The sequence below is a fragment of the Balaenoptera ricei genome, chromosome 9, assembly GCF_028023285.1.
Source record: "Balaenoptera ricei isolate mBalRic1 chromosome 9, mBalRic1.hap2, whole genome shotgun sequence".
NCBI classification, from domain to species: domain Eukaryota; kingdom Metazoa; phylum Chordata; class Mammalia; order Artiodactyla; family Balaenopteridae; genus Balaenoptera; species Balaenoptera ricei.
In genome coordinates this window covers 77,003,811-77,025,822 of record NC_082647.1, presented here as the reverse complement: position 1 = coordinate 77,025,822, position 22,012 = coordinate 77,003,811, and the positions used below count along the sequence as shown (strand labels likewise).

Here is a 22,012-nt window from a genome sequence, read left to right as displayed (position 1 = left end):
TTTCTGGCGGCACCGGCGCCATTTTGCCGGAGCCTGCGACTGAGTGGGAGTGGAGTAGAGCGGCTGTTGTTGCCGACTCTTTCCTCCTCCCCACGGTCCAGTCAGCTGGTTGATTAGGCCATCGGCCCTCAAGCCGAGACCTGTCTCTTATTTAGTTCTGGGGAGTGCCTGGCCGACATGAGTGATGTAGAGGAGAACAACTTCGAGGGCAGAGTGAGTACAAAGCCGCGGGAGCCGTCTTCGGCGGCGGCCCGATGCTCGGGGTTTCTCTGGGACGAGCGCGGTCGGGCGGGGTTGCGGGGAGTTCTGCGGGGGCCCGCGGGGAGCAGCCTGTGGAGCCATCGAGGTCGCTTCTTCACATCCCAAGATGGCTTCTGGGTTACACTCTTGCCCCAAACACCACGGATAACCTCCCCTTCCCCCTTTCTTTGGAGACTGATAGCTGGACCCCTGGGTCCGATTTCCCCCAGCGGTGCGCCCTGCCTTCTCCCCACCCCGAGGCTTCCTTATCTCTGTTCCGAGGTGTGGGTCCCGGTGGGGCGGGAGGAGACGGCAGGGAGTTCCCCCCGGCTGGATAGTGGTAGGTGCTTCCTGCGGTGGCGTTTCTGGCGACCCCGAGCATCGTAGAGGGTCTCGGGGTCGAAAGTGCGCGGGGCTGCTGTCCGGGCGGGGAGAAGCTGGCGTGGGACTAGCTGGGGCCTGTGTCTCCTTGGCTCTCTATTGCAGTGAGCGGCCGCGTCTCTGTTGGAACCGGCGGCGTTGCGTCTATAAAGGCGAAAGCCTTGAGGTTGAAGGTGGGACGAGCCTAATGAAGTGGTTAGTCAACGACCGCACCGACCCTTAAGCGTTCTTAAGACGAGAGCTGTGAGGGGAAAACTACGCGAGGAGCCCTTTTCCTTTAATGTCCCTTCTGCTTTCCTTTCACTTCAAAATGAATGTGGAAATGCTGTAACGGCTTATTTTTCTAATTCCTTGATGTTGGGCTTTTTTTTTTCTTTCTCTTCTTTATATCTCACCTTCTAATGCTTTTCTTCCTATGATCTTTCACCTCAACACTGACCACTCCTTTACAGGTTTTTACGGTAAAAAAAAAACAAAAAAACAAAAAAGGGAATCTTCTGTCTTAATCTTACATAACTGAACAAATTTCAGGGCTCAGTATTTTTACAGTAGTTAATGCTATTTTCTTAACCCAAAACGTTACCTGAAAATTACAGGCCTTCTGTCTTCCATTTCTCTTCTCAACCCATCCTCCAGCAAAGAGGGCTCGAAGTTTTTCATTATTTTGGATGTGATGAATATAAACATCACAAAGATACGTTATCCTCAGCTTAAAGATACTAGAACGTTTAGCAGTGATTGGGTTATATTTCCGAAGTTACCCTCGTAGTGAAAATTGATGTGAGCTAGTGTAGAACCCTGAAAAGAAAACAGTCCCCAGGCAGCATTTTCCGGCTCTTGTGTTGGCATTCTGGTCACTAGGGGAGACTCATAAAAAACACTTTAGGTGTATGCTGGATGGAATGAGTTTTTTCTTTTTTTTAGAAGTTCATAAGATAAGCATCTGGAACCAGACAGTTAAATCAGAAGGTCAATTTAGGCTTTTCTTTTTGAGGTTAGAGACAAAGCTATCTTTAATGCCTTTAAGATTGGATTTCTCTAATAAAATCTGGAGCATAGATATTAATGAATAGTTGAACCTGCTCATTTTTTAGGATGGAGTATTGATTGTCCCAACAAAAGTTTTTAAAATCATGTAATGTTATTTAGGTGGTAGTTAGTCATAAGCTGCTTCTTGTTTTGAAAATGTTAGGTAGTTATGGGAAGAAATTTTGCTGTCAATCTTCAGTTACCGTCAGTACAATTTTGGGCAGTTAATGTTTATTTTGGTTTGTGGTGAAGTGAAGAGGACTACTGTTTTGGACCTTGTTTTCCTTTAGGTTCTTATTTTTTATGTAGTCATCAGGTTGAATTTGTCTAGTTCTAGATAATTGTTACCTTACCCATCTGAGAAAGAAAGAAATGTAAGATTCCCACCCAGTTTTAAGCTAAACTGCATGTAGGCATTAACAATTTATTTTAGTAGAAAAAGGTTTTTACCTTTTCCTCTTCTTTTAGAGTGTTTGTGGTCATAGAAAATATTTTTTCACATGTGATACCCAGATGTGTTTTAGTATTAATGAACTCCGATTGTGTAATAAATACATTCACCTGTTACTTTTTTTTTTTTTTTTTTTGGTAGGTTGAGGTATTTGTTTTTATTCATAATTGGGTGAAGAATTAAAATGCCAGAGACTTCTGAGGGTGCATGTTTTGTTGTTGTTGTTGTTCTCTTAAAGCAGTTTCATATTCACCAGTGCTTTTGGTTTTTAAACTATAGTGATATTTTATCAGCTAACCACAAACCAATTTAAAAAGGTTTTATAGAATACAGTTGTTGTGTTATCTTTTTTTTTTTTAATTTATTTATTTTTGGCTGCGTTGCGTCTTTGTTGCTGTGCGTGGGCTTTCTCTAGTTGCTGCGAGCGGGGGCTACTCTTCCTTGCGGTGCGCGGGCTTCTCATTGCGGTGGCTTCTCTTGTTGCGGAGCACGGGCTCTAGGCACGTGGGCTTCAGTAGTTGTGGCACGTGGGCTCAGTAGTTGTGGCTCAGGGGCTCTAGAGCGCAGGCTCAGTAGTTGTGGCGCACGGGCTTAGTTGCTTCGCGGCATGTGGGATCTTCCCGGACCAGCGCTTGAACCCGTGTACCCTGCATTGGCAGGCAGATTCTTAACCACTGTGCCACCAGGGAAGCCCTGTGTTATCTTTGTATCTAAATGTAGTAACCTTTTAGAGAGCCTCAGAAAAAGGATTTTCAAATGATGTTTCTGAGGTGTTTTAAGTAGTTATTATACTTCAAACTTTTTGACAAAAACAAAGTAGAGAAAACATTGATAGGTCAGTATTCAGATTTCATTTGCTTTATGTACAGAATAAACAACACATTTTAACCCCATCTTATTGAAAAGATATTTAAAATTAGAGGGTAAGTTCCTAGAGACTGCGGAACATATTAAAGAAACAGGACTCGTACTAATAGTTCCTACTTCTATAGCATTTTAGGATCTCCTCCCCTCCCCGCCATCTTTGACATATTTTCTCATATACTGCTCATAATCTTGCAAGGGCTGGAGAACTCTTAGCATTTTAAGAAATTAAACACTGAGGCCCAGAAGACCATGCAGCCAGAAATCTGTACAAGTCCCAGTCCATTGCTCATTGTGTACTTAAACTATGCGGTGTATATTTTGATTACTTTTTTTAAAGGAGTACAGTGCACTTCAGTGTCTCCGAGCCATTAATGGAGTTTGCTAAAAACAATGACAGGAGCTTAATTTTCCATTATATATTAATATTTCTTGCATTTTCAAAGGACTGGAGTAAGAGAGCTTTAGGAAAGAAAATGTAATTGGCTGAATTTTGTTATAAGTAACCCTAACAGTTAAGCAACCAATTTCCCTTCTGCCTGGGGTGAAACTGTTGAGCATCCGCTACCTTTTTAGTAAAGGCCAGATGTTCTTGAGGGAAAGAGAGCTTCGAGTCTGATTTGAGATGACTGACAGCTCAAATCTGGGTAAAAGTAAGTATATAATCAAGTGCTGTGTGATGGAATTAATAAGGAATTCAGAAAATAAAGCTGAGCAGTTTCGTGAGCTTAGAGGAAAGGGAAAGCTTTATCTAGTATGTAAAACTTATGCTGGACATTATGATAAGGGAAATAACGAATATTGATTATAAGGATGAGACAAGGAAGAGGTTGCTGGACTAATGAGACGTGATAGATTTGACTGTGTAGTAAGATAATGGAGGATTTTGAATTTTAGATTTAGGAATTTGGACTTAATCCAATATGCAGTAAGGAGCCATCTATGGATTTTTAATTCTGGGAGTGGCGAAATGAAAGGAATTTTAGCAAAGAACAGAGACTAATATAGGAAGAGCAGCAGGGCACACTTGAAATATTTAAGGAAGGAGCTTATGAAAAATCTGATCTAAACTGGACAGCAGTGAGATGTAAAGAATGAGGGAGACATTTTTAAGGGATCCAGGAGAATAGTGGTTTCATTAAAATAGCAATAAGTAGGTCCATTAAAGCAGTTTGCTTGGGACATGTATATCAAGTTAACAGAAGTTTAAGCGGAAATGTCTTTTGGAGCTGAGAGTGAGGTTGGCACTTGATCTATGACTTCGAATGTCATCTTCAGAAAAAGAATACAACTTCAACTAAAATTCAATCTCAAAAAATATTAGTGTCCTTGATAGAAATTAAGGGGAATGGAAATTAAGACTTTCTTGTTATTTTACTTATTCCCCTTTACCCCTAATTTTTTTTTTTGAACGAAACTTAGAAAAACGTTAAGTCCAATTTTTTTCTTTGACAGTGACCCAGTGCTCTTAATAGAGGTTAAGGATTCGCTATCTTATAATTCCACAATTGTCTATGCTTTGTAAAATAGTTCAGAATAGTTGAAGAGGAAGGATAGTACTTATTCTGGCGTCCTTTTTTCAGAGCTTATTCTGGCTTCTTGAGTAGCTGGAATATTTTAAAGAGACTCCTTAGTGTTCCCCTTCTTAATATATGAGATGATTACCTGGATGATAAAAGTGAAGAGCAAAACATAAATTCATCTGTATCAGTTTGGAATTTAAATTTGTGTGTGTTAAGATATTTTGTTGAAGAATAGCAGAAATGGGGGAAGTTTTGTTTTTTGGGGTTTTTTTGCTTCTTTGAACCCTGGTTTGTAATAATAATGAGGGTGATGGCTATGCCATTAAAAACCCAGCTTGGTGACTGACTCCTTTTTAAAAAAAAAAACAAAACAACCCTGTCTTTTCTTTTTTTTTTTTTAGAATACAGTTAAGATTGAATCCCTGTTACAGATTAAGAATGTTAGCACTTTAGCTTAAAAAAAAAAAAAAACTTAGTTCAGCTTCTTCAGCAATTTAATTTTATATATCTCATCAATCTGTTGCAAAAGGGTATGGCTTCCTTTTAGTAGGAGTGGTATTAAACTTGGGGGATAGTCTTATGTGTCTTGGGTTTAATTTTTTTCCCTAAAGTACTATGGTTTATCCAGTTTTAATGCTTTTTTATTCCCCCATCCATTTAAGCAGAGAATTTGTAAAACTTGAGACATTTTAACACTCAAGTTTTTGTATTTGAGATTCTTTCACTGAAGGGTGCTAATTTGCTCAATATAAGCAGAAGTTGGGATTTTTTAAAAAGAGCAGTGCAACTAATCATACCCATGGTGCCTAACTAATTTTACAGATTTGTCGTAGATACTTATTATGATTTGTACCATTCCTAAAACGAGTATAAAGAGTCTTGGGATCTGAAAGAATATCAAGAGATTTAAATATTTAAGAATGAGAGTCGTTAAAAAAAATACAGATAAACTTTGTTTATGGACTTAATTTTGTAAATGAACTGGGGTTACTTACACATGGTATAGTGTGTAATATAACAGGTGTGAAATAGCCGTGAGTAATCAGCATAATAGTTTTTTAGAACTTGTGAACAGTACGAAAACCTCTTTGATAGCATCAGTGGATGCTCAGGCATCAAGTAACTAACCCTGGGACCTTTATAAAAGGTATATATCCACAAGCTGAGTGAATTAATACTGATTATTTGTTCACACGTCATAATCAATTTAGTAGGACTGAAGTGGAGCTGAGAAAATGGTAGCGATCAGATGGGGGAAAGAATCAGTAAACACTAAAAAAAGAAAAGTTTAGAAGGGAATAACTGAAGGAAGTGTGGTTTCCCCTCCCTCCTTTAAGTTACTGCTGTATGTAGTTCTGTATAATCCTTATTGTCTCATGATTTTCACCAAAGTGTGAGTGACTAGGCCTGACCAATCTGAGGTAGAAGAAAAGTTATGATTTTTTTCCTTGAAACTAGAGCCTGTAGTCTTACTTATTCGATTTGTTAAATACTCCATGACATTAGAAGATGAGAACATAAGTAGGGAATTCTGTAACAGGTTCTTAGTAGTTTGTTTTAGTATAGTTAAACCACTTTAGTCTTCTTACACTTGTTTCTGTACCTTTGAAGTTGCCACTTATACACTAGCTTTTTGGACATTACAGTTGATCATGGCATTATAAGCCGGCCGGTTTATGAACCACATTTAAAATTTGTACAGAAGGGAATTCTCTGACAGTCCAGTGGTTAGGACTCCAAGCTTTTACTGCTGAGGGCAAGGGTTTGATCCCTGGTCAGGAAATTAAGATCCCGCAAAGCCCTGTGGCACAGCCAAACTAAATAAATAAATAAATAAAATTTGTATAGAAGATTTGTAGATTTTACAGGTAATTTCACAGTGTGACATGAGTTTAAATTTGATTAACTGCCAATTCCTTAATAATTTGTCTAACACATTGCCAAAATTATTCCAAACTTTAGAGAATATAAAGACATACAAGTTGGAATGTGTGAGCCTTTGTAGATACAAAGACCACTTTAATCTTACTTAGAATGCAGCATACTGGTATGACTTTAAAAAAGGGGAAATTAGCATTTAAAAATAGCTAATGTTATGAGCAATCAGTATTTTCTTTTTAAGAAATTGCTCTAATACCAGTTATGGATTAAAAAGAGAGTGGAAGTATTTCTTTTACAAGCCTAAGGATGAATCTGTAAAAGAAGCAGTCTATCATACTCGAAAGGAAGGAGGCAGAACTGCTATTTCTGTAGACTGAAATGAAAGAATTGAGTAAACACAGAAGGTTTCCCTCAAATCCTAAAGAATGAAGTTCTTAGTACAATAAATATAAGTTATTTGGGTAATTTAAAATCCTCCCCACTCCCACATACAGTTTACCTAAATGCACTAGTATGTTTCTGTGGAAATCTCCAATTTTACAAAGTAGTAGAGAAATATAATTTTGAGAATTTGTTTTAAAAGCTTATACTATATTCATATAGACTTGAATTTCTGTAAACTTGGCACTGTTACTTGGCATTTGCCTTGCCCCAATATTAGAATGGGTTACAGCATAGCATTTATATTGGTGTATTTTAATGGGCTTTAAGTATTGAGCATACATATGGTCAGAATTTTTTTCCAATCTATAATATACTAGCTGTATTACAAGACCCTGCAGTTATTTTTTGCTGTAGGAATCGTTCATGTTTGACAACATGAACATATTTAAAACCTTTCTCCTGGTTTAAAAAATAGTACATGGTTATACTATTTTTATACATAGAAAGATAGTTCTTTGCTTGTTTTGGATACACTATAGTACTTTCTTAGGAATTGTAGTTAGCGCCTTCTTTTTATTTTTGGCTGTGTCCTTCAGCTACCACCAGAGGAATCTTGTTGATAAAAAATAGTTCAAAAAAACAAACGGACACTATTTAAGCAGGTAGTACTGTGAGAACTTTCTGCCTAGCTCCTGGTTTATAGTAGGTAAGGTAGACTGGAAGCCTCCTTAAGATATATTTCTGTTAAAATTCGTGATATGATTTGGTTGAGTCATTAATTTGCCCATTTCAAGTAGGCACTATATATTTTTTTTAAATAAATTTATTTATTTATTTACTTTTGGCTGCGTTGGGTATTCGTTGCTGCGCGCAGGCCCTCTCCAGCTGCAGCGAGCAGGGGCCACTCTTCATTGCAGTGAGCGGACCTATTGCGGTGGCTTCTCCCAGTGCAGAGCACGGGCTCAGTAGTTGTGGCTCGCAGGCTCCAGAGCGCAGGCTCAGTAGTGTGCAGCACGGGCCTAGATGCTCCGCGGCATGTGGGATCTTCCCGGACCAGGGCACGAACCCGTGTCCCCTGCCAATCAGGTGGATTCCCAACCACTGCGCCACCAGGGAAGTCCCGACACTATATTTTTAATGGTTGGTGGGTCTAGATGCAGGTTACTGAAGAATTTGCAGAACTTTTTGACTGGACAGCTTTAAGAGCAGGTTAAGTAGTCTCTAGTGAAACAGGACAGATAACACCCCTTCTCAATATTTATTTTTCTCTTCGCAATTTCAATTCTGTTTACAAATTCTGAATAGTTGTATGAATTTCTTTGGAAAAAGTTGAAATTACCATTTCATAATGAAGACAAGTCAAAGGTAGAAAAGGATAATCTAGCATTTGTCCATAAAGGGCTTATGGTTGCCTGATTTCCAACGCACAGTTTGGTGAAAGTGGCATTTATTTGGTTATCAGCCTTTGAGGAATGTTATTTTAAAACGGTGAATATGACTATGTGTGTTTGAAGACTAAACTACCAGTTCTTTACAATGACAGGCCTTTTGTTTGGTATTATAGTAAAAATAATTATGAAGATTAAAAGTTTTTTATACTTTGCAGTTTATTCTTTAAGTTTACTGACAGTTACTGATTTACTTTTTAGATAGATAAGTCACTAAATTGCTTTTGAAAGTTAAAATTATTGACATCTTTATAAGTTAAAGGGAAGTTACTCTTTCTTAATCTTGAGTGATTCCAGGAAAAAAAAATATGTAGTTTGAGGTTTCCCTGATATAAAAATTGAAGAGTAGGCAACAAAAGAGGTTAGGTATTTGTGACACCTTGGATAATAAAAAGCAAGCCTTCTTTTAAATTTACTGGTGTCTTTTGAAAAGATATTCTGTCATTTCTTAATGCTTTTGTTAACAAACTAAAAGGAAAATCCCATATTTTCCAGTGGGTTGCTACACCAGAAATGGGATTTAAAATTTAAATTTTAAGTTGTTACGGAGTTACCTTGTTAACATTAATACCTAAAAAGTGGTTATTTTCAGCACTACTGAATAATTTTCAACTATTGTTTTTATGATGGAAGGCTTAAACCTAATATATAAAATTTTGATTTCTATCCTAAAAATTAAAGGTTTTAGAGTGTCACAGAACACACAGCTTTCTATATATATAACAAAGGCTGTGATGATGTTTGTAGATTTATACCAGGGGATCTGTTTTATATGAGGGAAAGCCAAAAGGGAGAGGGGAATATATTTTTACCTAATGAATTATAGGTAATGAACTGGCCTGTGAGACTTCAATTACAAGTGAATTAGCCATACTTTTGTTTTGTTTTTGTTTTTAGTCCTGAATATGCTGCTTTTACAGTTTCAGTGAATGAAAAAGCCTCAGTTGCTGTGCCTGCTCCAGGCATCTGTCCAGAAATTTAGAAAGTATCTGAGATGTGGTGAAAGACTTATTGTAGGTAAATAGATGGGAAAAGCTGATGTTGAACAGAAAGGTAGCTATATATTTTGATTTTGTTTTCATCTGAAAAACATAAATAGGCAACATTAATACTGTCCTTGATGAATAAGTCTTTTGACATTAAACCTGAAGGAAAACTTTAAGGAAGTTGCATGATAGTCTTAATAGCCTAAATGATAATTGGTGCTAATAATCAAGGCTTAAGTGGACAGAGAAACCAAACTGTCCATCCTACTTCGGTCATAAGTGCTTCATATGTCTATCAAATTTTTTAAAAAACAAGCTTTTAATCAGTTTTTTTATATCCAACTTTTTCAGAAGCCAGTCAATTTTCTGATAAAGGATATAGTTACTGAAGGGAGTATAAGTATGCATAGCTGCATAAAATATACAAAAACTATGAACAAAAGAGGTAGGATAAACAATAAAGACCATGATACTAATTTTATTATGTACTTCATTGGATAAAATACAATTTTTTAAATGGCTCAGTTGCAAAAATACATCTACTACTAGGAATTTACAAGCCAAAGGGGAAATTTTTTAAATTTCATGCTTTCTTTTCCCCTTGGTTTTTTCAGTATGCTTGTTTTATTTCAGATTGTATCTTTCTGGTTAAGTCAGAGGGAGCAAAGATAGTGGTCAAACAGAATCAGGAGATGGTAGTGATTTTACTAATTTTTTTTACTTCTTTGAACCTCAACATGTGTCCTATAATGTGTGAGTTTAGATAGGTGTGTACAAATATTTCAGCCTATGATGCTTTGCTTTAACTATATCTTGATATCTTAGCATGGCTTAGTGAAAGCTTATTTTAAGATCACTGGGAATCTTCAGGTTATAAATTAGTGAAAACTTAAGACATAGGTGGGGGGGTACAGTTTGTTAGAGTTATGCTTGAATTAAGTATTTATATTAAAATTGTTCACGTTTTAGGAGCTAGGATGAAACATGAAAGGGGAGGAGGGTGAAGAGTATGGTAAAAACATTTAGAGAAATTCAGTAAATTCTCTTTAATTGTTAGAAACTAGACTTTTGAACAACTTTAAAGATTATAAAATTGTTTTTTTAATAAACTAGTTATTTGCACTTTACCTGCTGGCTTTTCCATTTGGTAGATAACATTCTGAACTCCAGCAGAGTTTTATAATCCCCACGTGCTTAAATATACTAAATGTTCTTTTTCCATTAAGGTTAATGTTCGTGAAGAAATTGAAGAGTTTTTTCCAAGAATGTGGAAGATAAATCAAGATAAAAGAAGGCTAATGAAAAGTATTAAAGATCAGAAAATTAAAATTGAATGGGGGAAAAAATTGAACAGAAGATTGGTCAGATAGAAGCACTTGAATATTTTTTTTTAAGGCTATTTTGAATTGTTTGAATTGGGGAAGAATACACGAAGTATGAAAAATGAAAAACTCAATGAAGAATGAAGAGAAGTAGAAAGCAAGAGTGAAGTAGAATTAAAAGAATCTGGAAGAATGAATGGGTCCTAGGTTAAGTAAATGTATGGTTTATGTTCCAGTGTCTGTATGATCAAGTTGTAGATGAATTTGCATGATTACTTAGTTAATAGAGAATTGGTGATCTGGTTCAAGTAGGGAATTATTGAGGACAGTTAGCAGTATTAACAATGGGTTATTAATGAGCTGAAATTTTCTGGAGGGTGTTGCCTAACCATTTGTTTTTCAGGAGCAATCAATATAAATAATTACGGTACTTTAAATGTTAGGTGTTAGGCATCTACGTGACCAGTGCCATTTGTAATACTGTCTTCTTTGTTAGGAGTCTCGCTCTCAGTCAAAATCTCCAACGGGAACTCCTGCTCGTGTAAAATCGGAGAGCAGGTCAGGATCTCGTACTCCATCAAGAGTTTCCAAACACTCTGAATCCCATTCTCGATCAAGATCAAAATCCAGGTAAGTGTGTTTAAAATAATATGTAAGTATGTTTAAAATGCTTTTCTTGGATTTTTCAGGGCAAAGTGGTTTTTACCAAATCCCTCATATTTGTTGCATTTTTTGTGGAAATTTCACTGAAGACTCAAAATCATGAAGTTGTCTTTTTTTTTAAGCTATGGTTTAGAAATGAATGATACGTAATAGATACAAAGACTTAGATAAGGTAGAATCTTCCCTTAGTCCATTAATCTATCTGATGCTAGCTTTTAATACAAATTAAATATGTGTTGTTTGATTTAAATGTGCTTGGCATTTGAAGGTTAATGTTTGATTTTATTTTAATAATATTTGCACAACAAAAAGGTAATTTTCTCCATTGGAGACTTGGCATGCAGTTTAGTGCAGAGGTGGTTGGTGTATGTATGTTGTACTGGTTATCAAAATGATTTGAGAAGATTTTTCAAGTTTTACCTTCCAGCTACATCCTTTACCTGAAGATTCTAACTAATTAGGTCCAGCGTGGAACTCTGGTCAGATACAATTGGCAGGAAGTGGTCCTGGAGTGATTCAGAGCCCCAGCCACTACCACTTACACTGATTAAAACAAAAAGTCTAGTGAGCCACTGCAGGGCTCACTGTATCAGATGTCCCAGGTGTACTGGTGTGCGGAAAAAACAGTGAAAAACAACCTGGGACTTCCCTGGTGGCGCAGTAGTTAAAAATCTGCCTGCCAATGCAGGGGACACGGGTTCGAGCCCTGGTCCGGGAATATCCCACATGCTGCGGAGCAGCTAAGCCCGTGCGCCACAACTACTGAGCCTGCACTCTAGAGCTCACGAGCCACAACTACTGAAGCCCGTGCCCCTAGAGCCTGTGCTCTGCAACAAGAGAAGCTACTGCAATGAGAAGCCCGCACACTGCAACGAAGAGTAGCCCCCACTCGCCACAACTAGAGAAAGCCCACGTACAGCAATGAAGACCCAACACAGCCAAATAAATAAACAGACAAATAAATAAAATTTAAAGTAAATAAATAAAAACAACCTGGACAGTTGGTTTGATAAGTCATTGTAATTTCTTCATTAAAGAGGTAATTTATGTCTTTGAATAGAGTGTGATTGCAAGGGGGCATGAGACAGAAGAATCAATTAAAAGGCTGTACTTTTCGTGCGATCCACAGCTATGTCTTTTTCTCTGTTGGATCCAGGATCCAGCCTAGTGCTTGATTTGCTAACCACTCTACATATTTAATTGAATCCACATGTGCAGAATAGTGCTCGATAGAATTCAGGTGTAGAAACAGAAGTGAGCACGTTTTCATTTTAGTACTTTTTGCACTTGCTGCCCTTAGCCTAGAATTCTCTTCCATCAAGATATTCTCATATCACTTGATGCAGTTCTTTGCTCTTGTATCAATAGAGAACATTAAATACCATGCACACTCTTTATTCCCTTATTCCTAATTTTTTTCGTAATATTTATCACTATCTGACTTAGAGAAAAGGTAAGCAGTCCTGAAAGCTTTTAAATTAACGTCACTTTTTGTTACTATAGTCCTCCCTCAGTATCTGTTGGGGGAGGATTGGTTCTCCTGCTGATAACCAAATCCTTAGATGGTCGAGTCCCTTATATAAAATGGCGTGGTACAGTCAGCCCTCCACACGAAGGACCAACTGCATTTAAATGTAACTATTGGGCTTCCCTGGTGGCGCAGTGGTTGAGAATCTGCCTGCCAACGCAGGGTACATGGGTTCGAGCCCTGGTCTGGGAGGATCCCACATGCCGCGGAGCAACTAGGCCCATGAGCCACAACTACTGAGCCTGCGCGTCTGGAGCCTGTGCTCCGCAACGAGAGATGGCGATAGTGAGAGGCCCGCGCACCGCGATGAAGAGTGGCCCCCGCTCGCCGCAACTAGAGAAAGCCCTCGCACAGAAACAAAGACCAAACACTGCAATAAATAAATAAATAAATGTAACTATTGATATTTTATGTGACAACTTGTCTTATTAATGTTTTTTATTTTTTAATTTGAAGCTATAAATTGGTGCTAAGGAAAATAGGAAATATCCTGTTTGGTATTTGTATAAAACACAGGTTTTTTTCTTGTTTCTCCCCCACCCCGGCCAGTGATTAATTTCTTGTAGATAGTAGGCCGTTCGTATTATTTTCATTCCCACTCAAGATTGTTTGCCTCCTTTCAATAAAGCTGTACTCTAAGCTTCATACACAAGATTTGTCCCAGTCCTTTCATCATCTTCATTTGCATTCCTTCCTTTATAAGTATCCTAATTCCTAGCAGATTATACTCTTTTGCAATTCTCTAATCTCATTTCCATGTCTTCTTGCCAAGGAACCTTTGTTCTTGGTATTCCTAGAACACTTTTCCCCTGTCTGCCTAGTAAAATCTTATTAAGTCTCCTAGCTTTATTGTTTAAACTTTCTGGCCCTTAGCATTTATATCATTTATTGAATGCCTCATAGAAGTTTTTTTGTATGACTGTCATGACTACTGGTCTGGGTGTTTGAGGATAGATCATATGAATAGTAATAAGAAATGGCATTTTCTTTGCAATAATAGGCAGAGAAAAAGGATAGTGAGCAATTGGAAATAATCAGATAGGAGAGGAACTAGGGAATCAGCAGTAGAGAGATTGGTGAGATGCTGTAGAAAGCTTGAAGAATTGAAGACCATTAGACATGAAGACTATTAGTTTAGTGGGGACTTAGGTTGTGATGGGTTAATTTAGCAGATGCTAGATTGCAGCAGGCTAAGGAAAGACTGGAAAGGAAATGATACTTAACAGTGGAGGGAATATAGGACTATTTTGAAAATGTGATAATAATCAAGCGATTTTATTGTGATGGTAATGGTAGTTGGTGGTTTGTTTTGTCTTTTGTGTGTGGTGAAATACACAAAATTTATAATCTTAACCATTTTTACGTGTATGGTTCACTGGTATTAAATGCATTCATATTGTTGTGCAACCATCACAACCATCCATCTCCATAATTCTTTTTGTCTTGTAAAACTGAAACTCTACCCATTAAATAATGACTCTCATTCTCCTCCCAGCCGCTGACAACCACCATCTTACTTTCTGTCTCTATGATTTTGACTACTCTTAAGTACCTCATCTAAGTGGAATCACACAGTATTTGTCTTCTTATAACTGGCTTATTTCACTTCGCATAATGTCCTCAAGGTTTATCCATGTTATAGAATATTAAAGAATTTTCTTGCTAGTGCTAGTTGATTTTTTTCTTTCTAAAGAAGGTGGAGCCTTAACATGTTTGTAAGGTAAGGTGGGAAGAGTGAATTTAGAAGGGATAGACTGGGAACAAGGAGGAGATGTAGTGATTAAGAGTACAAGAGGAAGAATACTTTTTCCTCTGAAAGGGAAAACGAGCTGAGAATAAGCAGGGATGTATATACGTATAGGTCCTTGGCATTGTCAAAAGTTCAGAAAGCGAAAGTAAAACCAATGAATCATGAACATAATTAGTAAAAATTTACCGTACACATACCAAAAAGACACTTTGCAAACTGGGAGCACTCCAGCCAAACATGGAATGAGGCTGAGTGGTATGTTGTTACAAAGCAGCTTATATGGTGAGCAGGCAGTGTCTTCACAGTATTTGGTGATTAAGCTAAATTAATGACCTGGTTTTGTCTGCTCAGGGAACCTTCATTTGGTGTCCATTTGCTTTTGATTTTAACAGCGTTAGCCATTTTGTTCCAGTATTTTTACCTAAATTTATTTCTCTCAAAGGTCGAGGTCAAGGAGGCATTCTCATAGACGTTACACTCGATCCAGATCCCATTCTCACTCTCATAGGAGACGATCTCGAAGTAGGTCCTATACACCAGAATACCGGCGTCGAAGGAGCCGAAGTCATTCTCCAATGTCTAACCGGAGAAGACATACAGGCAGCAGGGTATGTGTTTTTTAAAAGTTAATGAGGGACTTCCCTGGTGGTCCAGTGGTTAAGAATCCACCTTCCAACGCAGGGGATGCAGGTTCGATCCCTGGTCGGGGAACTAAGATCCCACATACCGCAGAGCAACTAAGCCTGTGCTCTGGAGCCTGCACTCCACAACAAAGATTCCGAGTGCTGCAACTAAGACCTGACCCAGCCAAATAAATAAATTTAAAAAAAAGAAAGTTAATGAAAGCTTATTTTGTATTTCCTGTGTATTTAGTCATAGTATAACATCTTTTATGGTACTCCAGAAACATCCTTGGCTATATGAATATTGTTTATATGCATTCAAGTGTGTTTTCTTTTTTTGACTTTTGAGTTGTTAAATGAAATTTGGGGGCTTCCCTGGTGGCGCAGTGGTTAAGAATCTGCCTGCCAATGCAGGGGACATGGGTTCGAGCCCTGGTCCAGGAAGATCCCACGTGCCGCAGAGCAGCTAAGCCCTTGTGCCACAGCTACTGAAGCCCGCGCGCCTAGAGCCCATGTGCTTAGAGCCCGTGCTCCACAACAGGAGAAGCCACCTTAGTGAGAAGCCTGTGCACCGCAATGAAGAGCAGCCCCCGCTCACTGCAACTAGAGAAAGCCCATGCGCAGCAACGAAGACCCAACACAGCCAAAAATAAATTAATAAAATAAATAAATTTATTTTTAAAAAAGAAAGAAATTTGGGAAGAAGCAATATGTTCCAAGAATTGAAATGAAAAGCTGAGTTGAAAATACTGAGATTAAAAGTTTTACCATGAGAAGGGGGTAGCAAGGAAATAGCAAAAGCTCTGTAGTAATAGTAATAGCTAACACTTATATTGAGCAATGTGCAAAGTTCCTCAATGAAGTAATACTTTTAATCTCTTTTTGAGTCAAGTTACCTTATTATTGATAAGGAAATTGAGTCTTGGATATGTGACACTGAGGTTTGTTTGTATTTAACCGTGGTGGAGTCTGCTATTATTTAATGGTGTTTTGAAATCTGCACGTTAATTTTTCAAATCTGGATTGTGGGAACCTTGAAAGATCATCCTTGCTAAAGAATGAAAATTGAGGAGAATCTAATCAGCAATTGCAGATGAAGTCAACATTGAGTACAAATCTATAAGGGATATAAAACATTTGAATAAACTAAAAATATGGCATTAAACTAAGGATGAATTCTTAGGATACGTTCTGAAAATTGCTGGGCTAGAAAGTTAGGGACATTTTTATTCAGGATGCAACCTGAAGTATATTCTAAAGAAGGCTTGAGTGTGCCATGAACTGTAAAATATAGCTCACCTGTTTTTTTTTCTTTTAAATTCTTGTTTCCAAGTGACTTGAAACAATATAGTCTTTGTGTATTGGGTGAAGTGTTCTAAGCAAAGTATTTCTGTGTGTTTTTATTTTAATTTGGAGCTTAAAGTTAAATAACATCTTTATTCAACAGGCAAATCCAGATCCCAACACTTGTCTAGGAGTGTTTGGCCTCAGTTTGTACACAACAGAGAGAGATCTTCGCGAAGTATTTTCTCGATATGGACCATTGAGTGGTGTCAATGTGGTTTATGACCAGCGAACTGGACGATCACGAGGATTTGCTTTTGTTTATTTCGAGAGAATAGATGACTCAAAGGAGGTAATTTTGTTTTTGTAATTATTTGTCATTTTGAAAATTTTCTGATGTGCATTATTTAGTATTGAGTTACTGTTAAAAGCTGATTGATAAACTCCCAGTTCCATAAACATTATGTCCTCTTTCATTGTCTGACATGATTTAAACTCCACCTCTCAGTATTAGAATTGGAATGGCCAGTTTCACTTTCCAGCTAATACTCTCTGGTATAGGCACATCTTTATTGAAATCTGGCTTTGTAAAGTGTGGTTATGTGTTTGAGTTAATGGAAAAGGTGAAGTACATATAAGTGTTCTCTTTTGAAACCCTTATTCATGCTCCAAGCAAATGATTACATTGACCTTTTAAAAGAATTGTGTTTAGGGCTTCCCTGGTTGCGCAGTGGTTAAGAATCCACCTGCCAATGCAGGGGACACGGGTTCGAGCCCTGGTCCGGGAAGATCCCCCATGCCGCAGAGCAACTAAGCCCATGTGCCACAACTACTGAGCCTGCATTCTAGAGCCCGTGAACCACACTGCTGAGCCCGCATGTGACAACTACTGAAGCCCGTGTGCCTACAGCTCGTGGTCCGCAGCAAGAGAAGCCATCTCAGTGAGAAGCTCGCACACTGCAACAAAGACCCAATGCAACCAAAAAAAGAAAAAGAAAAAAAAAAAAAGAATTGTGTTTAGGTTTAATCTGTTTAATTTTTGTAAGTGTCTAATTAGCTCCCTGTCTATACAGAGCTTTGTTTATTCTCTTAAAATTCATGTACCATTCTGTTCTATAAATGAAAAATAATACATGGAAAGAATTGGTACTTTTTCATTTTTGTTTAGTGCCATTCTTAATTTGCCTAACAGAATGATCCTAATCAATGTCAGGGATTTGAAATAGTGCTATTCTAATGTACTAGATAATGGATTATAGAGGAAGCAGTAGGCTTGCCTTCTCTATATTAAAAGTTCATGGTGACTGAATTAGAAAATTCCATTTTAAGGAATTTTTGAAGGTTATTTGTTAAAGAAATAGAAGGTACTGGCATTTCTTTTTTGTACCATTTTACACGTGACAGTAATTGGCTATAGGTCATTATTGCTCTTTGCATCAACAATGTTTGATTGTGGTATAAGCAGTCGTAATAAAAGAGTATCTTTCAAAAATAATAGATGCTATTGATACTTGGTGGTAGAGGCCAGGGTTGATACTAAACATCCTACAGTGCACAGGATAGCCACCCGCAACACGGAATTAGCAGGCCTCAAATGTATCAATAGTGGTGTGGCTGAAAAACCCTGGATAATTCTAACAAAATAATGCTCTGAGTTGAAGGCATTTATGTTATAGACATTCTGATAGACACAGTAATGGTTTTTTTACTGTTACATGTTTGTGATTGGTTTATTCCTGTTCTCAATTAAGGGATAAAGGTGTAAATTTAGAAATACCAGGATATCTGACCTGAAGTGAAAGTTTGCAAAGTGCAAACAATATCATAATTAAACATTTTTTTAATATGAAACTTGTTTGTCTTTTCACACACCTCCTCCTCTTAGGTTTATTTCTGGATAAGATAAAATGAAAATGGCAACTTTACTTAGTTTCTGAGAATGTCTTAAAATGTGTTAAAGTGGTTAGATTCATTTTTGCATTTATTGGTATTAGTACCAAAGGGCAAAGTGTTGTGGAATGTGAGCACAGACATAAAGACAGCACTTGCTGGCAGATTAAGAAGTTCCTTTATATTTGGAGTTCACTAGGTGGCAGTGTGTTACTTAAGGAATGGCTCGACAAGTTTTTAAGGAATGACTTGTCCACTGAGTTGCAGTTTCTGCTTTGAGTTGCTCAGACTGAAGCTAGTTACTGAAGCCTCAGAATTCTGCAGGCTTCCCTGGGTTGTGTGGTTCCTTCTTTATGGCTGTAGCTGCCCCTAGTCTTTCAGGAGAGGCCTGCTTAAGTGTCCATGTGTACGTTGAAAACTCAGTACTATCGACATGCGTATAGCAGGGATTAATACATCAAATCCTAGCCCTTCTTACTTGAGAAAGAAGTGTTTAGAGAATTTTAATTTTTGAAATTTCAAATGAAAAATGTGTTAAATTTTTTGCAGTTTTGATAGTTTCTCCTTGGTGAATTATGCATGACTTCCTGTGTCTGTTCTCCTTTATAGGCTATGGAAAGGGCAAATGGAATGGAGCTGGATGGTAGAAGAATTCGTGTAGATTATTCTATCACCAAGAGAGCGCACACACCTACACCAGGCATATACATGGGCAGACCAACTCAGTAAGATTTCAAGTTTCCTAAGCTGAATTTTAGGAGCCAGAAATCCACCAGAAATGTGTGCAAAATTTTGATTAATCAAAAGATAAACTTCTTTTCTCTGTAATTTGAATTGAAAGTTATTTAATATGACTATATGTATTCTTTGAATCATTTCATTTCTTTAATTTTTTATATGTATATTTGAGCAGGGGGAGAAATTAAAACTATTGAAGTGCATTCCTGGCTATTTTCTTGTACTACAGAAATAGAAAAATATTAAATACTAGAAAATTGTTGTATGCTTTTAAATATTGTTTTAACGTTTGTGTGACCTTGGAAGCCTCTGTGTATATGGAATGATTTTACTGATATTAATGTTTGTTTTTTAAAAAGCCAGTTTTGCATTGTGTACAACATAAATAGGGAATTTTATAAAAGTTTTTTAATATAACCAAAGGCAGTATTTCTTAAGAGTGAAAGAAGAAATATAGGCTTTCATTTAATGTGAAGCCTCTTGAGAAAATATAGGATGTGACAAGGAGAGCCTACTGAAAATAGTAGTAACAGTGAAAATAATGTCCCTATGATCAGGAGTTGGGAAAACAGCAGGAAAAAGAGGGCTTAGAATTTAAATTCACTGCCAGAGGTTTGAACACGAGACCTTGAAATTTTTTTAGCGCTGGACCTCAGTTCTCTTTGGTGTTCAGGGTTGGTTACTTTTAAATTCTTGATATTTATTAACTGCTTTTGAACTAGTCATAGGACATACATCTTAGCATTTTGGTACTTTTTCACCTTATGGAAAAAAGCACGATGCTTTTTTCACCTTATGGAAAAGGTCTTGCTGATTTGGATAGTGCATTAATAGAAGAGCATTTTATAGTTTGGAGAGTTTCATGAAATTATTCCGGGTTATTTATGTTATAAATATGAAGCAAAAGTAGAATACCATGGGAGTCAGCAAAGAGACGTGGAAGTAATTGGCATGAAAGGGTTATGTCTTCTCTCTCGTCTCTCTCCCTTCTTCCATTTTATTTAAGCATCCATTTATATTAAATGATGATAGAAGGTAATCATTCACATTGATGTAGAATTTTCACATTTTTCTGTAGTAGTGGTGGTGGAGGCGGTGGAGGAGGTGGTGGAGGTGGAGGAGGTGGCAGACGTCGAGATTCTTACTATGATAGAGGATATGATCGTGGGTACGACAGATATGAAGACTATGATTACCGGTACAGGTAATGTTTTAACTTATGATTTCTGTTCTAAGTTAGATGATAGTAGTAGTGTTTGGCACTTTTAATTTATGTTTAATGTGTATTAATAAAAATATTTAAAATATGGGGCTTCCCTGGCAGTCCAGAGGTTTTGGCTCCACGCTTTCAGCACAGGGGACACAGGTTTGATCCCTGGTCAGGGAACTAAGATAAGATCCCACATGCTGCACAGCGTGGCCAAAAAAAAAAATTAAATAGATTTTATGTGATGCTTTCTTGAAAGTAGGAAAAATGATTTTTCTCAAGACCAAGAAAAGAGGTTAATTATCTGTATTGGCCAATACTGTTCTAGTATTGTTGGCACATGGAAAACTTAATAACTTTCATCTTAGGTCCATTATTATTTTGAATGATGGAATTTTTGGTTTGATCTGCCTCGGTGTAGTGATTATGTAATATGCTAAATAAACTTTTATTTCCTACAGAAGAAGATCGCCTTCTCCTTACTATAGTCGATACAGATCACGATCAAGATCTCGTTCCTACAGCCCAAGTACGTACACTTTTGCTTTTGTTGCATTAAGAACCTCATTTCTAATTAATGGTTTATTTTAGAAAATTAAGGTATATAGTGACTGTTAATAGTTGGGAAAATATTAGGCAAGTCAAACTATAATTCTCATTTGACTAAAAAAAATTTTTTTTTTTTACTCTTTTCCAGGACGCTATTGATAAACAGAGTGGTTGCAGTTGAGGACATCTTTTTCTCTCTTTTTTTTCCCTTTCTCTTTTTTTGTTTAATTCTGGATTTCCCCAAGCTTCTAATCCTTCCTACTCCTTAAAAAGAGCCCTTAAAAACATCTTTGGTTTATTTAGCATCTACACTTTGTCGATTGTATTGTTGTTTTCACCCCTTTTATTATATTCTTAAAGATGTAATTGTTGTCATTTTGAGTAGTTAAACATCTTGAGTTAAAAAGGAACCCCCAGTGTTATGCTTTTGTAAATGTTTTTTTGTTTGTTTTTTGCTTTTACAGAAAATTAACTCCTGCCTAATTGAATGAGGAAAGAAATGATCTTTTTAAAGCTTCTTTTGTGTTAGATATTGTATTAGACATGGTATTAGAGAGCTGCATTTACTACAAACTCCTTTTCTAACTTTCTTTTGGGGAAGTTAGTAACATAAAGTAGTTCAGTCATGTCAGGTTTGTCTGGGATGGCATGGAGCAGTCAAATAATTGAGTGTAGAAAGTTTGAAGCTATAGAAGAAAACACTTGGTCATTTCTTTTGAAGAACGGAATTTTTGAACCCTAAAAATTGTCGTTTTTTAGAGGTGAAAAGCTTGTGGACTCCTACAAAACATGTTGTATTTAAAATACATTTGTTAAAACTTAAAAACGTAAAGTTTGATTTTTGTGTTGAAATTAATCAGTGAAGGACAAGCCTTATTATTTATTATTTAGAGCAGTTGTATGCTTTGCTGTTAGAAATTTTGGTATTGGGGAAATGGTTTAAGTAAGCTGTTGTATAGAGTCCTTAGAAATAGTGAGGGGAAGGGTAGTGTCCTTTCAAATAAAAGTTAATTTCTTTGAAAATGGGACTGTCTCTTTATTGTGGTACAATGGGAAAATATAACTGGATTAATTTGGATTTCCTTTTTCCTAACATTTTTGCTTACACCTGAATGTATAATCTGTGTCTCTTTTTCAGTCTTGCAAAACCGTTTTCTTTCCTCCCTTTTTTGGTCATCAACTTGGAAATATTGAGAGTGTTCTGAATCAAACAATATGCTGAAGGAAAGATAAATAATATGGTTCATTTCTTCAAGAAGCCCACATTCTAA

General features: G+C 37.0%; 1 protein-coding gene across 1 annotated transcript; it reads left to right on the top strand.

The window, feature by feature from the left end:
* Nucleotides 1-21,764, top strand: TRA2A (transformer 2 alpha homolog). The gene is made up of 8 exons (XM_059933998.1): nucleotides 1-213; nucleotides 11,006-11,139; nucleotides 14,893-15,058; nucleotides 16,521-16,709; nucleotides 18,857-18,972; nucleotides 20,064-20,189; nucleotides 20,654-20,721; nucleotides 20,890-21,764. Exons 1-8 carry the CDS (start codon nucleotides 178-180, stop codon nucleotides 20,898-20,900), a joined length of 846 nt encoding a protein of 281 aa, XP_059789981.1. The 5' UTR covers nucleotides 1-177; the 3' UTR covers nucleotides 20,901-21,764.
* Nucleotides 21,765-22,012: the final 248 nt, after the last annotated feature.